The sequence below is a fragment of the Pelobates fuscus genome, chromosome 3 (genome assembly GCF_036172605.1).
Source record: "Pelobates fuscus isolate aPelFus1 chromosome 3, aPelFus1.pri, whole genome shotgun sequence".
Classification (NCBI taxonomy): domain Eukaryota; kingdom Metazoa; phylum Chordata; class Amphibia; order Anura; family Pelobatidae; genus Pelobates; species Pelobates fuscus.
This window is the reverse complement of record NC_086319.1, coordinates 400,621,274-400,638,907: the sequence shown is the minus strand read 5'-3', so window position 1 is coordinate 400,638,907 and position 17,634 is coordinate 400,621,274. Positions and strand designations below refer to the sequence as shown.

The 17,634-nt window shown below is 37.5% G+C and overlaps 1 protein-coding gene across 1 annotated transcript; it reads left to right on the top strand.

Annotated features, from left to right (window-relative positions):
• Positions 1-263: 263 nt before the first annotated feature.
• On the top strand, positions 264-16,894 carry LOC134601921 (extracellular calcium-sensing receptor-like). Its single transcript, XM_063446426.1, has 5 exons — positions 264-518; positions 829-1,653; positions 5,886-6,113; positions 7,297-7,420; positions 15,990-16,894. Exons 1-5 carry the CDS (start codon positions 264-266, stop codon positions 16,892-16,894), a joined length of 2,337 nt encoding a protein of 778 aa, XP_063302496.1.
• The last annotated feature ends 740 nt before the right edge of the window (positions 16,895-17,634 follow it).

Genomic DNA, 17,634 nt, shown 5'->3' with positions numbered 1-17,634 from the left:
ATTTTCATAAGCTTCATTAAATACATTTCTTCTCATTATACATTTTATTCTATATACTAATTGCACACAATTTGCTCTTATATCTCCACTCTACATCTATACTCCACTCAAGTCATCAAGAATTTTGCCACGTTATGAATAACCATGCCACATCCTGTTGAACTATTTTTGTTCTTGATTTTCACACTGGGGAAATAAAATACATTTTCATCAATTTCAAACTTAGTTTTAGGTATAAGTCGTTTCTGCAGTTCCATATCACAATGTATGCTGTAGACTTGATTAACAGAAACCCATCTTTGCTCCCAAACAAAACATTGGGCTTCCAAGTCTACAACTCCTGTATGGGAGCACAAGAAGAATTGGATGGGAGCCTCAAAATGATAACAGGCCAAGGGCAATCAGTCCCCAATTTCATTTGCAAGAAAATGTTGTCTGTTTCTGCAGTTATTGGACATTCAACTTCTACCTTCTCTATACTAAATGCTCATGTATTGGGATTATACGGATACCCTCAGGTGAGAAGTATAATTATAGCAGTTTGTGGTCCTGAAATACATTGAAATGTTTTATTTACATTACAAAGCAAAAAATGCATTAGAAGCAATGCTGTGATGTTTATTCTCTATGTTAGTATATATTTTGATAGGTGCACAATCACTGTGCCACGTTCCATAATGAACAAATGTGTTCAACACGTATGTTACATTACATATAATATGTTGTAATTAAATAGTCAGACTATATTTATATTCATTATATATCAGAAGCTTTTATAATCTCATTAAATTGTAGACATTGCACTGTTTATGTTGTTTGTCACCTTAGATTAGTTACCTGTCAACCAGCTCTATCTTGAGTGACAAAACACAGTTCCCCTCATTCTTCAGAACTGTCCCAAGTGATTATTTCCAGTCCAAGGGGCTGGCACAGCTAGTGCTACACTTTGGCTGGACGTGGATTGGGTTATTGGCTGTAGATGATGACTATGGACGTCAAGGCATTCATATCACTATGCAGGAGCTCCTCAGGGGAGGAGCTTGTGTGGCATTTTCAAAATATATAACTACTAACAATTTGGAGCACATTTACCATGTGACAAAAAAAATCAAAGAATCCACTGCCAAGGTTATCATTTCTTTTATGAAAGATACTGATAAAGTTTCACTATTGGATGAGATGCTGAGGCAAAATGTAACGGGTAAAGTTTTTGTGGCCAGTGAAGCTTGGTCAATCTCAAACTTGCTAACGGTGGATAAATATTTTTCACTACTTTCTGGCTCAATTGGCCTCTCCTTCCATAGCACAACAATTCCAGGTTTTGGAGAGTTCTTGAACACTATTAATCAAAACAAAAATAGGGAACATCCATGGACTAAAATATTATGGGAATTGACTTTTGGGTGTAATTGTTTAGACAAGACAAGCCTTACAGATTCACTGGATAATTCAACATTTTGTACTGGAAATGAGAGTTTGGAGAGTATTCTGGACATCCACGATGATTTAGCCAGTTTAAGTACTACTTACAACCTTTACAATGCAATATTTGTCATCGCCAAATCTTTACATGATATGCAAACCTGTCAAAAGGGTAAAGGACCATTTACTAATGGAAGCTGTGCTAATCTTCAGAACTTTAAACCATGGCAGGTAAGGATATTTATTGGACACATAACTGATGAAGGAAAAAGTTTGTAAGTTCCATGTATGTGAATGCCTCTAACCTGGTATGATTATTGTATATACGATGATGAATGCAAAGTCAGGCCAAAAATCAGGCATCCCACCATGGCCTATCTCCATCCACTTCCAAACATTTCTCAGAGTGCTCCCACCATGTTTAAGTGATATCTTCACACTACCTTTTGTCCTACTCTTTCTTTCTTCTGGTCGAAATGGACAGTTTGTTGAATTAGGGTAGAGCACATGGAAAAGGGAAAAGCAAACGGGACAGAATAGGTGAATATTTTGACACAAAATGGAATGGAACACAGAACCAGGCACTGGGGTGATCAGAGGAGACACACCTGAAGTTAACAAAGTTCAATAAATAACACAAAACATAGGGGACAGTACAAGAAACAGATGAGAGCTTGTGGAAAAGTACAAAGATGCGAGGCGTAAAACATGGCTCAAAAATAGTGGACTGACTGATACAAGATGTATATTGGAAAATGGGTATCTGAAAGACAGTAGATGGGTGGAAGAAAGAGTAAATCAGTGAATTTGACAAAATTGACAAACATTTAAAGAGGTTTAGATATGTTGGTGTGCGACATATTCCAGGAGTGGTTGATATGCATAAGGGGGGCAAATAAATGTTGGGATGGGATTGAAAACATATAAAAACTTATATTTGTAAAGCAATCTATACACAAAACTACTGTGGCATATGTTTATATTCTAGCTATGCACCCCTTGCTTCAACTAAATCGTATGCTGTATTTTTTCATCACAAAGTGCTTGATAGCAAATGGGTAAATCAGTAGGGTACAGCTAGCTTACTTAGAACACATACAAAGTGATTGCATATCAATATATTTCAAGTAAAGGGACTTACAGTAAGTTTCAAGGGCTTGCATGCAAGTATTACATTTACAAGATAAATATTAAAGCATATGGTACTCTTGTTAAGTTAATGGTTACATGGAGATTCCCAAATGACAATATCAAGGCATTGTGTTTTAAGTCACAAGAAAGGGAAAAAGGTCCAAGAACTACCAAAGTTTAAATAGGCAAATGTCCATTATGCATTATGTTTTAAAACATTATAAGGATTTTTGCTGCCCTAGACAAACAGATATTTGCCCCCCCCATATGTTCTGCCCACCATGTGACATCACAATGCCCCACCCATATGATCTGCCATATGGGCCAATGCCAGTTCTGCACAAACTGAAAAGGCAGTGTGTTTACATTAAAAAGCCTGCAGGCACAGGCTATAGACACCAGAACCACTACATTAGTGGCCCTTTAATGTAAGGTAAATTAGAGATTAGTGCCACTAATAATATATTGGATTGCATCCAGATGAGGACAAGAGGATGATGATGGGCACAGGCTACATTCTGGCTCCACAGGTCTTGTGTAGAAGAGGCTCTCTGGAGGCTGTTTGTAACTGTGCTCACAACAATTCTCATAACAGCTCAAGGTCTGGGCACCCAGGGCCTGACTGTGAGTATGCCTACAAGGCCCATCCATCAGTCTACCTACATAGCCCGCCCATGAGTTCGCTCTCAGGGAGTGGAGTGTATGTGTGTAGGGGATGTATTATGTGTTGTTGTAAGAGGATGTGATGTGTGTGTGTTCTTATGGAATGTAGTGTATAGGGATACCAATTTGTGTAAAGGATATAGTGTGTGTATAGGGGATACAGTGCGTGTTTGTGTGTAAGGAATACAAGGTGTGTTTCTGTGTATCTAATTTAATGTAGTGTGTGTCTGTAAGAGGTACATTGAGTCTGTAAGAGATGCATTTTGTTTCTGTGTGCGTAAGGGATGCATTGTGTGTTTTGGTGTGTCTGTGTGTGAGTAGGGATGCTTTGTAACATCTTACCGGGCCTTACAATGGCCGGACTTAACGTACCAGAGAATAGTCAGAATACTTGCCGAAGTCAGTGACACAGAAGGAGACACAACAATGAGGGAAAGCCAAAAGTCAAGCATACCAGAATACAGGGAAGTCAAAACGAAGCCAAAGTCAATAACCAGAAATAAACGCTCAGGAACACACTCTCGGATCACAAACTAAGGGAAACCACGAGAGGGCAATGAGTGAAAGGAGAAATTGGTTTAGATAACCGTCTTGCAGATCCAATTTGCCATAACCGGCCTTTGACCCCTAAACGTGCGTGCATATGCTGCAGCAGTCAGGTTTACCAGCGCCGGCACCTCCATCACTGCTAGGAGGGCAATTCCTATTGCCAACACCACAAGGTGAGGTTGAATACGTGACACATGTCCCTTAGTGGTCCTCTCCAGTCCCCCCATGGTGGTTCAATCAGTCCCCCTTCCCCTTTTAGTGGTCCTCTCACTCCCCCCACTCCCCCTTAGTGGTCCTCTCACTCCCCCCAACCTTAAGACCCTTAGTGGTCCTCCTTCCCCTCCCCCCTTAGTGGTCTTCCTTCTCCTCCTCGCTTAGTGGTTCTCCTCCCCAACCCCTTAGTAGTCATCACTCTTCCCCCACCCCCTTAGTGGTCCTCCCTCTCCCCCCTCTTAGTGGTCCTCTCTCTCCACCAACCCCTTAGTGGTCCTCCTTCTCCCCCCTCTAGCGGTCCTCTCCAGTCCACTCTCCACCCCTTAGTGGTCCTCCCTCTCTCCCCTCTTAGTGGCCCTCCCTCTACACCAACCCCTTAGTGGTCCTCCCCCTCCTCTAGTGGTCCTCTCCAGTCTACTCTCCACCCCTTGGTGGTCCTTCCTCTCCCCCCCTCTCCCAAACCCCTTAGTGGTCCTGTCCAGTCCCCCCTCACCCCCTTGGTGGTCCTCTCACCCCCCCCTTAGTGGTCCTCCCCATCATCCCTCCCCCCTTAGTAGTCCTCCCCCCCTCTGTTGTGCCTCCTACCTATGTAGCGTGGCCGGTCGGCGTGGACCGCAGTACAGGAACTTCTGTTTCCTGTACCCGGCCGCCGATGGACTGACAGGAAGAGCTCACTCAGTGAGCTGTGCACTTCCCTCCTGCCAGTCACTTAAATCTGGCGCCCCCCTGGCCTGTGCGCCCTAGGCGACTGCCTAAGTTGCCTATAGGACGTGCCGGTCCTGTTTACTACATTCAAAATTCATGAGTGAAGCTAAGCAATGGAAGAGAACTCTTATTTGATCAAAATGTTGACCAACCCACAGTATACGATAATGTAAACTAATAAAAATAAAAATAGAGGAAGGTTGCTCCAATGAAGTGGTAATAAAAAATGTACACAGTAATAAAGCCAGCTTAAAACATACTTTAAATACAAAACTAGAAATAATGTTTAAATAAACTTGCAACGAAGACAGCCAAACTCCTTGGGGGTTGAAAGGGGGAATGTTCTCAGTACCAGGTCAGGAGAAGTCTTGGGATTTGTGGGGATATACCAGGAAGCAGAAGAAACAACCAAATTGTGTAGTATATCACAACACAGTTTTATTCAAATGATATGTATGTAGATCTTATGTAATCCTACTAACGTTTAATAGAGCTTTTACCAGCCCTAGTATGAATGGTGTAGAGTGGTACAATCCCCACTTATAGGATACAAGAGTAATTGTGGTCAGCAGATATCTCAGCAATATGGAGACTGTAAAACCCAAAATAAAAAGGAAACTACAATAGTGGTCTCTGTATAAACAAAAGTAGGAGTGTAATAAAAATGTAATATTACTCACATTTCATTGAGCAGACAAACCACTCAATAAATAGGCGTGGGTGGTATAGTCCCCACCTAGGATTCTTAAGTGAGATCCTCAGTGGGAAAATACACTTGATGCCAGGCAATAAAATATAAACCAAAGCAGTAAAAATGAATGTGACACAATCACAATGCAAAAGTAGCCAAAAACACTTTATTAAAACAGCTTTAAAATAAATCAACAACACGTTTCATTAACACAGGGCTTTTTAAGAAAAATAATACCTGACATACATGGATTTATATGGGAGATGTAACACATGGATAAACGTAAATGATAATATCAACACTGTATGTTTTAAAACATTATAATTTGGGGATTTTATCAAGCTATATCAATTTTGTTCTAGACCACGGTCTATTACATGATGGTGCATTACCAAACACACATATTGAATCATTTATTTAGTGATATTTGTATTAAACAAACAATGTTGTATTTTTTTATTTATTTTTTATTCAACATTCTGAATGATAGATTAACTTTTCTGGTTAATAGCTGTCTTACTACATCCAAAATTCACGAGTGAAGCTAAGCAATGGAAGAGAACTCTTCTTTGATCAAAATGGTGACCCACCAGCGATATATGATATTGTAAACTGGCAAGTGAGCGCAGATGGCTCCATGAAGCACGTGAAAGTGGGCAGCTACGATACCACAAAAGCAGATGGAAATTACTTTCTACTTAATGCAAGTGCTGTGATGTGGGCAACTGGCCAAGGGCAGGTAAAATTAATATTTGTTTTTACTATTGAGAATTTTCAGTAGTATCTGGGTACAAACAATACTATCAATAGCCACTGCAGTGATTATTATTATTATTATTATTATTATTATTATTGGATTTTATAAAGAGCCAACATATTCCATGGCACTTTAACAATTTTTAACAATAAATGAGACAATTACAAAATGTTACAGGAAAAATCGGTTGATGAGGACCCTGCTCAAACAAGCGTACAATTTAAAGGTTTGATGAAACAATTCCACATATATATATATATATATATATATATATATATATATTGCTGTGGATCCTTGCATTCAGGCTGTAAGATTCAATGTCGGGTGCAATATTACATCTGATGCTCACCTTAAAGACTTCTCTAGGGCTGCACTGTTTCTATGGAACGTCCTTCCCCTCTCCGTTAGACTTTCACCCATTCTCCACTCCTTCAAAAAATCTTTGAAAACTTACTTTTTTAGGAAAGCATATCAATTAAACTGTGAATATTTTCCCTCCCCGCACCCTGATTCCTCTGCTGAAATTGTCATCAAAACAAATCAAAACTAAGCCCTCAATGAAAACTATCCTCGCAACCTACTTTTCTACCCCTACCCTTACCTCACTCTCTCTAGCACGTGAGCTCATTGAGCGGGCCCTCAATCCATCTGTTCCTGTGTGTCCAACTTGTTTTGTTACAAATACCTGTCTGTTAGTCCACCCATTGTACAGCGCTACAGAACTTTTTGGCGCTTTATAAATAATAATAACAATATTAATCTGAAAAACGCTTGTATATTTTCGATTACTTTTTGGCAGTGTTTCTGAGGATTGTCCTAGATGTCAAGGCATTGACTTTTTGGTGCACCTTTTCCCTTCCCGCACAAAAAAATGAAAACCGAATGAACCTAAATGCATGTTCCAAAAAAATATAAATAAATATTATCACTCTAAACATGAGCGTAAAATGTTAATATAGTTAACAGTGCCAAAACCACACAATTAGTTCTATTGTTCTTACAGTTACTCCTAGTGTTTTATGAACTAATCTAACTCCTTTGCTGTTAACTGATTTGACATTTACTAGTTATTAGCCCAGCATTACTTGATCATTCAGCATTCGGTATCAAGGACATCACAATATTCATATTATAAACTAATAACTTGTTGTACATTATCCTGCAGGTTCCTGTCTCTGTCTGTAGTCAGAGCTGTCCAGCAGGATTTAGGAAGGTGTTGAGGAAGGATTTGCCTGTCTGTTGCTTTCAATGTGTTCCTTGTCCCCAGGGTGAGATTTCCAACAAGACAGGTAGGTGTATTTAACCCCTTCACTACCGAGCACTTTTTTTATTTAAATAATATTAGCATAGCATGTATTTGAAGCAAGGGTTGCATTGCGAGCATATAATTGTATACTAACATAGCAAATATTTGTATAGATTTCTATGCAGGAAAACTTTAAAATTTAAATTATATACATGCTCATACAGTTACATACATAGTTTCCAAGAAGTTCGGGCTTCCTCACATCTGTTTTTTGCTATTTTGCTGTTGATCCAAAAGAAGGAAAAAAAAAACAGTTTGAAGTACTTCCAATTTTGCAACAAACTAGGAAAAAAATCCTTCTTGACCCCAGAATGGCAGTCAGATTTATCTTTGGATCAAGAAGCTATTACCCTACAATGGAAAAATTATATCATTGAATATTATGTTTTTGCAAGTCTACATCTAACTGTTCTTTAAACATCTGTACAGACTCTGATAAAACGACTTTTTCATGTAAAATACCTTTCCTTTACTTTAGACAAAATCTCATTTCTTCTAGTCTAAACGCATGACCTTGTGTCCTATATATAGTCCTGTTTGTGAATAGATTTCCACAATGGTTCCACACAATGGTTTGTATTGGTTCTAGATATATTTGTATAATGTTATCATATCCCCTCTGAGGCAACGTTTTTATAAACTAGATTTAAATTGAAATATATTTAATTAACTAAAATATCGGATGTGTTGTAGGATTTTGTCTTTGTGATATGAATATAGTCATTGTTGTATTAGTTTAAATTAATTTCATTTCAAACTACTTCCAGACACAAGAACTGATAGACCCTATGCATCTATATATCAATTGTCACCACATATGGTTCTTGTTGAGATAATGATTGATGAAGGCCTGTTGATAATTACCTTTGACCCAAATAGTCTCTTTCTAAAGGCATTCATTCAACGTATATAGAAAGTAATTTGTGTAAATTATATATTGCCCCGCAAGTATAATCAGTTATGTCATGTATGGCTTTAATCATAGATTGGATAGAAGTTACTTAGCCACTACCCTTTTCTATGATGGGCATACATTTTAAAGTATCAAGTAACCTTATGTGTACGCCTCCTAAGTAACTGAATTTTAGAAATATAAAAACATTTGCAGTTAGAAATTCCCCACCAATGCTTTTTAACATCAGCATTGGATATGATCTAGAATACGCATTGCTGTATTGGTCCAGATGTGTGCCAATACTTTGTGTTATTTTCAGATTGTGTGTATGTTTGAATAAATATACATTTTTGGCTGCAAGACACTCTGATTTAATTATTGGAACTCTGATGTGACAAACAGCTATGTAGGAACAGCTAGTTTCCTACATAAATTTGTTAACCTTACTTCATAAATAAAATGTTCCATTACGTTTATTAATTTTGTAGCTCGTCCTCTGCACGTTTCTAGTGCCCTAATATCCTTCTTTAGAATCGGTGCCCGAAATTGCACAGCATATTCAAGATGTGGTCTAACCAGTGATTTATAAAGAGGCAAAATGTTATTCCCTTTTTTACATGACAATACCTTACTGGCCTTAGCCACTGCAGATTGACATTGCACATCATTGCATAGTTTGTTGTCTATAACAATTCCCAAATCCTTCTCGTGTGTGGTTATCCCTAATTCACTACCATTGAGGGTGTATGTTGCTTGTGCATTCTTAACCCCGAAGTCCATATCTTTGCATTTTTCAGTATTAAATTGAATCTGCCATTTGAGTGCCCAGTCCCCCAGTCTATCTAAATCCCTTTGCGGCAAAATAATATCTTGCTTACATTGTATTACTTTACAGAGTTTTGTGTCATCAGCAAACACTGATACGTGGCTTTTAATTCTTATTTCAAGATCATTTATAAATATGTTAAATAGAAGCGGTCCCAAAACAGAACCCCGAGGGACACCACTTACCACTTTTGTCCAGCTGGAAAATTGACCAATAATGGCAACTCTCTGTACTCTATTTTTAAGCCAATGTTCTACCCAAGAACAAGAAGACCAATGTCTTTAAGATTGAACACTAATCTATTGTGTGGAACTGTATCAAATGCCTCAGCAAAATCCAAGTAGATCACATTCACAAAAATACTCAATTTGTATTTTTCATATTTTTGTTCATACTTTATAAAAAAATATTTGGGAAAGAAAGAACTTTGGACAGTATACTGTGTCCTTTATCTTGCGATATTTCACACATGTTTTGAAATGTTAGAATATAAACAAAAGTGCCTGTGACAAAAATAGGTACCGTATATACTCGAGTATAAGCCGACTCGAATATAAGCCGAGGCCCCTAATTTTACCCCCAAAAAACTGGGGAAATGTATTGACTCGAGTATAAGACTAGGGTGGGAAATGCAGCAGCTACTGGTAAATTTCTAAATAAAATTAGATCCTAAAAAAATTATATTAATTGAATATTTATTTACAGTGTGTGTATATAATGAATGCAGTGTGTGTGTATGAAGGCAGTGTGTGTGTATGAATGCAGTGTGTGTGTATGAATGCAGTGTGTGTGTATATGAGTGCAGTGTATGTGTATGAGTGCAGTGTGTGTGTATGAGTGCAGTGTGTGTATATGAGTGCAGTGTGTATGAGTGCAGTGTGTGTATGAGTGCAGTGTGTGTATGAATGCAGTGTGTGTGTATGAATGCAGTGTGTGTGTATGAGTGCAGTGTGTGTATGAGTGCAGTGTATGTGTATGAGTGCAGTGTGTGTGTATGAGTGCAGTGTGTGTTATAGACAACAAACTATGCAACAATGTGCAATGTCAATCAGCAGTGGCCAAGGCCAGTAAGGTATTGTCATGCATGAAAAAGGGCATTCATTCTCGGGACGAGAATATCATTTTGCCTCTCTATAAATCACTGGTAAGACCACATATTGAATATGCTGTGCAATTTTGGGCACCTGTTCTAAAGAAGGATATCATGGCACTAGAAAAAGTGCAGAGGTGGGCTACAAAATTAATAAAAGGAATGGAACATATCAGCTATGAAGAAAGGTTAACAAATTTAAACCTATTTAGTTTAGAAAAACGTCGCCTGAGAGGGGATATGATAACATTATACAAATATATTCGGGGCCAATACAAACCATTGTGTGGAAATCTATTCACAAACCCGGCTTTACATAGGACACGAGGCCATGCGTTTAGACTGGAAGAAAGAAGATTTCGTCTAAGGCAAAGGAAAGGTTTTTTTTACTGTAAGAACAATCAGGATGTGGAATTCTCTGCCTGAAGAAGTGGTTTTATCAGAGTCCATACAGATGTTCAAACAGCTACTAGATGCATACTTGCAAAGACAGAATATTCAAGGATATAATCTTTCAATCTAGGGTAATAACTGCTTGATTCAAGGATAAATCTGACTGCCATTCTGGGGTCAAGAAGGATTTTTTTGTCCTAGCTTGTTGCAAAATTGTGCTTCAAACAGGGTTTTTTTTTTTGCCTTTTGGATCAACAGCAAAAAACAGGTGTGAGGAAGGCTGAACTTGATGGACGCAAGTCTCTTTTCAGCTATCTAACTATGTAACTATATGTAACTATGTGTGTATGAATGCAGTGTGTGTGTATGAGTGCAGTGTGTGTGTATGAGTGCAGTGTGTGTGTATGAGTGCAGTGTGTGTGTATGAATGCAGTGTGTGTGTGTGTGTGTGCAGAGCCTTGGTGGGGGTTGGGCATTTTTATTATTTTTTTTAATTATTTTAATAATTTTTTGTTGTATTATTATTTTTTATTTTATAATTTTTTATTTTATTATTATTTTATTATTATTTATTTATTTATTTTTTCGTCCCCCGTCCCTGCTTGATACATTGCAGGGAGGGTGGCTCTCACTCCCTGGTGGTCCAGTGGCATTGGCAGTTCAGTGGAGGGGGTCTGTGTGTGTATGAATGCAGTGTGTGTATGAGTGCAGTGTGTGTATGAGTGCAGTGTGTGTATGAATGCAGTGTGTGTATGAATGCAGCGTGTGTGTATGAGTGCAGTGTGTGTATATGAGTGCAGTGTGTGTGTATATGAGTGCAGTGTGTGTATATGAGTGCAGTGTGTGTGTATGAGTGCAGTGTGTGTGTATGAATGCAGTGTGTGTATGAGTGCAGTGTGTGTATGAATGCAGTGTGTGTGTATGAATGCAGTGTGTGTATATGAGTGCAGTGTGTGTATGAGTGCAGTGTGTGTATGAGTGCAGTGTGTGTGTATGAATGCAGTGTGTGTGTATGAGTGCAGTGTGTGTATGAATGCAGTGTGTGTGTATATGAGTGCAGTGTATGTGTATGAGTGCAGTGTGTGTGTATGAGTGCAGTGTGTGTATATGAGTGCAGTGTGTATGAGTGCAGTGTGTGTATGAGTGCAGTGTGTGTATGAGTGCAGTGTGTGTGTATGAGTGCAGTGTGTGTGTATGAATGCAGTGTGTGTGTGTATGAGTGCAGTGTGTGTGTATGAATACAGTGTGTGTGTGTGTGCAGAGCCTTGGTGGGGGTTGGGCATTTTTATTATTTTTTTGTAAATTATTTTAATAATTTTTTTGTTGTATTATTATTTTTTATTTTATAATTTTTTATTTTATTATTATTTTATTTTATTATTATTTATTTATTTATTTTTTCGTCCCCCGTCCCTGCTTGATACATGGCAGGGAGGGTGGCTCTCACTCCCTGGTGGTCCAGTGGCATTGGCAGTTCAGTGGAGGGGGGCTGGCAGAGAGCTGTTACTTACCTCTCCTACAGCTCCTGTCAGCTCCCTTCTCCTCCGCGCCGGTCCGGTCAGCTCCTCTGACAGCTCCCAGTGTAAGTCTCGCGGCCGCTCTATGACCCCGCGGCTCTCGCGAGACTTACACTGGGAGCTGACAGAGGTGCTGACCGGACCGGCGCGGAGGAGAAGGGAGCTGACAGGAGCTGCAGGAGAGGTAAGTAAACGCACAGAGCCCCATGTCTGTATTATGGCATTGTAAATTGCCATAATACAGACATTGACTCGAGTATAAGTCGAGTTGGGGTTTTTCAGCACAAAAAATGGGGAAGAGGGATTATTATTACGCTGCCTTTTTTTTCCTGACTACCAGCGGAGATACCGTGATTATACTGCTACTCCGCTACAGTGAGTAATTAGGACTTCTGTATTTTATCCTTTTTGTTTTTATCTGTTGTTGGTGTAAATAACTTGTTTATCATTTATTGTTATATGCACTGTGACTATTCTTTGTTCATAATAAACATTCATTTATTAAGTTCTGCCTTTGTCTGGTTAAAAATCACGTTACCTGAAGAGACTAGTTAGTACTTTTGTAATTCCTTAAATATTGTACTAAGTAATATTTGGTGGGATAGTAATAGTTATATTATTATCTTTACGTGTGGGTGGTGTTAAAAAGGGGGATTTTGTCATTATTTCCGGTCTAGTGGAGACAAATAGTGTACTTTAACCCTTTCACCACCACAACTACGTCACGCACACTCTTGGAGTAGGGTGCGTTCGTGACAGAGTCCATTTACTAATTTTCTCTCCCAGACTTTAAGAATGCTATCACCCATAGAAACATCTAGTACTGTTTGAAAATAGGGGGTCAGCAGACAGTTTCAGCACCTTAACAGTCTAGTGGGTTCTGGTACAGAAATGTATCCCTCTACAGGCTGGTAATCATAACTGAAGTATGAGTGATGCTTTATGGACTATACTTTACATGAAAATAAAAATGTTTATACTCGGTTTTTGGTATTGAAGGGGTTAAGGAAACATTATAAACAAAAATGTTGGTATACTTAGTTTATAGTATTCAGACATACAGATCTTCTAAATATAATGTAAAGGAGCTGATGATAAATCAAGTCAGACTTAGAAGAGATAACAATAAAGTATTTAACCCCTTCAGGACCGGCCTGTTTTTGCGATGTTTGTACGTTAAGGACCAGAGCAGTTTTAACACTTTTGTGGTGTTTGTGTTTAGCTGTAATTTTCCGCTCTCTCATTTACGGTTCCCATACAAGTTATATATTGTTTTTTTCACGACAAGAAGGGCTTTCTTTACATACCAGTATTTATATTATGTCATATATTGTATTTAAAAAAAATAATGAAATATGGTGAAAAATAAAAAAAAAAACATGTTTTTGGACTTTTACTTGAAAAATCTTTTACTTATCTACAAAAGCTAATGAAAAAAACTGCTAAATAGATTCAAAATTTTGTCCCGAGTTTAAAAACACCCAGTGTTTACATGCTTTATTGCTTTTTTTTGCAAGTTATAGGCCTATAAATACAAGTAGGAAATTGCTGTTTCAATATATATATATTTTAAATGTATCAATAGTGACATTGTTACACCGTTATCTGTCATAAATCCCCGAAACACACCTAACATGTACATATTTTTTAAAGTAGACAACCCAGGGTATTTAAAATGGGGTATGTCCAGTCTTTTTTAGTAGCCACCTAGTCACAAACACTGGCCAAAGTTAGCATTTATATTTGTTTGTGTGTTAAAAATGCAAAAACCGCTAACTTTGGCCGGTGTTTGTGACTAAGTGGCTACTAAAAAAGGCTGAACATACCCCATTTGCAATACCTTGGGTTGTCTTCTTTTGTAAATGGTATGCCATCATGGGGCTAATTCTCATTCCTTGGCTACCATACGCTGTCAAAGGCAACCTAACCAATCTGACAAATTTCAATAAAAAAAAAAAAGTAAAATCAAGCCTTATATTTGACCCTGTAACTTTCACAAACACTATAAAACCTCTACATGTGGGGTACTGTTATACTCAGGAGACTTCGCTGAACACAAATATTAGTGTATCAGAACAGTAAAATATATCACAGCAATAATATCCTCAGTGAAAGAGCTGTTTGTGTGTGAAAAATGCAAAAAACTTCACTTTCACTGACAATATCATCGCTGTGATATGTTTTACTGTTTTGAAACACTAATATTTGTGTTCAGCGAAGTCTCCCGAGTAAAACAGTACCCCCATGTACAGGATTTAGGGTGTCATAGAAAGTTACAGGGTTAAGCACAGTGCTAGCAAATTAAATTATCTGGACTTTTGGCCTGGGTTGGCAGGCAGGTCCCTCAAATTGCAATCATTAAAATTACTTAATTAGGTAAAAATATTACATAAATATGCACGTAGAATTTTAATATATATACATATTTATATATTTGACGTCTACGTGTATATTTATGAAATTATTAATGTAATTTTGTATGTGGACATATGTATATTTTGTATTATTTTTATTTATTTATTTATACATAGATATATATATCATTACATTCTAAGTGTATTTTGATATAAATATATATATATCAATATCAAAATACTGTTAGAATAAAATTGAATATATATATATAATTTTTTTTTAATTATTAAAAATTATTTTTATTTTTTGTTATTTATTTTTATTAACATATTATTTGTATTTTATAATAATATATATATACCATATATATAGTTATTATATATATTGTATATATTCGTGTGTAATTTTAATATAAGTGTATTTTTATATTAATATACGTATATATAAATATAAAAATACACTTAGTGTGACATTATATATATGATACATATACATATATTATATATATAGATATAATACATGTATATATATCATATATATATACACATATTATTATTTTTTTTACACTGATTGTTTTTTTTTTCACTTTATTTTTTTATTTTACACTTGCAGGGAGACTGCCTGTCAGCACAGACAGTCCCCCTGCAGGCAGATACAAAGACCCCTATTGCGGTCATGTGATCGAGTGATCACATGGCCGTGGGGTCCTGATCTGCCGAGGGGGGGCTGCCCGGGCAGACAGGCAACCCCCCTGGACCGGGAGGAGAGCTGATCGCCGCCGTGGGACCGACGGCGATCAGGTAAGTAGCCCAAAACCGTTATGACGGTTCAGGACCGTCAGCGGTCCAAACGCACGTTTTACCGCTGACGGTCCTGAACCGTCAGCGGTCCTGAAGGGGTTAAATATCATAAAACAAACATAATAAAAGTAAAAATAAAACAACATAAGTATGTGTTAAATATTGTTTGTACTTGTTAAAAGGACACTCTGGGCATCAAAAGAACTTAATCTAAATGTAGTTGAGTCAACTACTGGTGTCAGGATGACCTCAGAGGCACTCTTACTTCAAGGGGTTAAACGGTTCTTAAATGATTTAACCCCTAAGTTGCCTCCTGCGATGATAATGTAGTCGTCCCCCCTCCCAGGCAGTCAGCAACTACATTTCTTTCTAAGCCAGTTTTGTGAATGGGGAATTACTGATTGGCTGAGTGCATCAGCTGCGCCCCTGCCTGGAGGTACTCTACACTTCCTGAATCTAAAATTGCTAAAACAGGTTGCAGCCTGGGGTGGAGTGGGCATCGCTGCTGGAGGCAACTTTGGGGTAAAAGTGTTTGAGAAAGGAAAGAGTACATCCAGGGGACTCCTGGCACCATAACAGCTCCTTTTAAATAAAAATGTTTTGGTGCCTGGAGTGTCCCCTTAAGAACTAATGATGTGACACATTTAAATGTTTCCAATTAAAAACTTTCTTTCAGACTCACTTGACTGTTTCAAATGTCCATGGGATAAGTGGCCCAATGCCCAGAAAAACAAATGTCTCCTAAAGAACAGAGAGTTTCTCTCCATTGAAGAGCCTTTGGGTGCTGCATTAACTGCTACAGGTGTTCTCTCATCTTTGCTACCAATTTTCATCTTTGGAATTTTCATGTGTTATAAGAACACCCCAATTGTCAGAGCAAACAACTTCTCTTTAAGTTGTCTTCTCCTAATGTCAATGTCCCTCTGTTTCCTCAGTTCCTTAGCTTTTATAGGCTACCCTATGCCTGAGAAATGTCTTTTACGGCAAGTTGCATTTGGAACAGTCTTTACACTTTGTGTCTCTTGCATTTTAGCCAAGACAATCATGGTAGTTTTTGCATTCATGGCTACGAAACCTGGTAGCAATTTAAGGAGATGGACCAGACCTTGGCTCTCCTACATGATTATTGCCTTATCCATCTCTTTACAATTGATGTTGTGCATCACATGGATATCATTTGCGCCTCCTTTCCAAACAGACAATATCCAATCCCAACCAGGAATTATCATTGCTGAATGTAATGAGGGTTCATATACAGCTTTCTGGTGCATGTTGGGATATCTTGGTCTCCTGGCCACCATCAGTTTCATTGTTGCCTTCTTGGCCAGGAGACTTCCTGACAGCTTCAATGAAGCCAAGTTTATCACTTTCAGCATGTTGGTCTTCCTCAGTGTCTGGGTGTCCTATATCCCGGCATCTCTTAGTTCAACTGGAAAGTACACAGTGGCCATGGAGGTCTTTGCCATCTTATCTTCAAGCTGGGCCATGATGGCTTGCATGTTTGCACCAAAATGTTTTATTGTTTTGTTGAGACCTGAGATGAATTCAAGGGACCATCTCATGGGAAAGATTAAAACATAAAACAAAAACATTTCATCTGGTGGGATTTGGCACATCATACATGTGAAATTTAGGATTAAGTTTACTAAATTATTAATGCATGTCTCCAATTAAAGTTTCATTTGATTTATTGAATAAAATATATTATGTGTTTGTCTTTCTCTTAATGACAACTAACCGAAGAGGAAAAAGGAAACATAGCTGTAAAAAGTATGAATGCATTTTACAAGTTTGCAGTTGAAAAGAATAAAAAATCTCTGATATGCCAAGGGACTGTCAAAACTGAAATTAAGCCTGAGATTATTTTGCATTGCTTTATTGAAATATTAAACCAGTTTAAAAATTATACAGAATATAAAAAAACTACAAAAACTCCAAATTAAATTTTTTGAATTGAATGCCTATCAAAAGAAACTACAGCTTCTGTTATGAGCTATCAACCAGTTTTTTTTTTGTAAAATGTATCCTGTACTAATATTTTTTTTTTCAAATGAATTATAATAAAGGTTGTGCAGTTTCAATAATCAGGTACAGTTCCAGCATAGTTGTCAAGTAGAAAACAGACAAAAATAAATGTATAACAAATAGAGACGTGCCCACTAGTATTATTTTAGCTAACATAACGTTTAATATATTGATTAAAAATATTGCTATTAGTGAATCAAAAGGTAAACCAAAAGAAAATTTGTTAATAAAAATATCAATATTATAAAGCAAAAGGTAATATAAGGTAATAGGTGTTTATAAAAAGAAAAAATGTA

What these genes read in the sequence shown, in the direction of transcription:
- LOC134601921 (XM_063446426.1), top strand. Translation starts at nt 264, where the DNA reads ATGTATGCTGTAGACTTGATTAACAGAAACCCATCTTTGCTCCCAAAC. An exon ending in AGAACTTTAAACCATGGCAG is followed by an intron (nt 1,654 to 5,885) that starts GTAAGGATATTT and finishes TCTGGTTAATAG; the next exon opens with CTGTCTTACTACATCCAAAA. An exon ending in GGGCAACTGGCCAAGGGCAG is followed by an intron (nt 6,114 to 7,296) that starts GTAAAATTAATA and finishes ATTATCCTGCAG; the next exon opens with GTTCCTGTCTCTGTCTGTAG.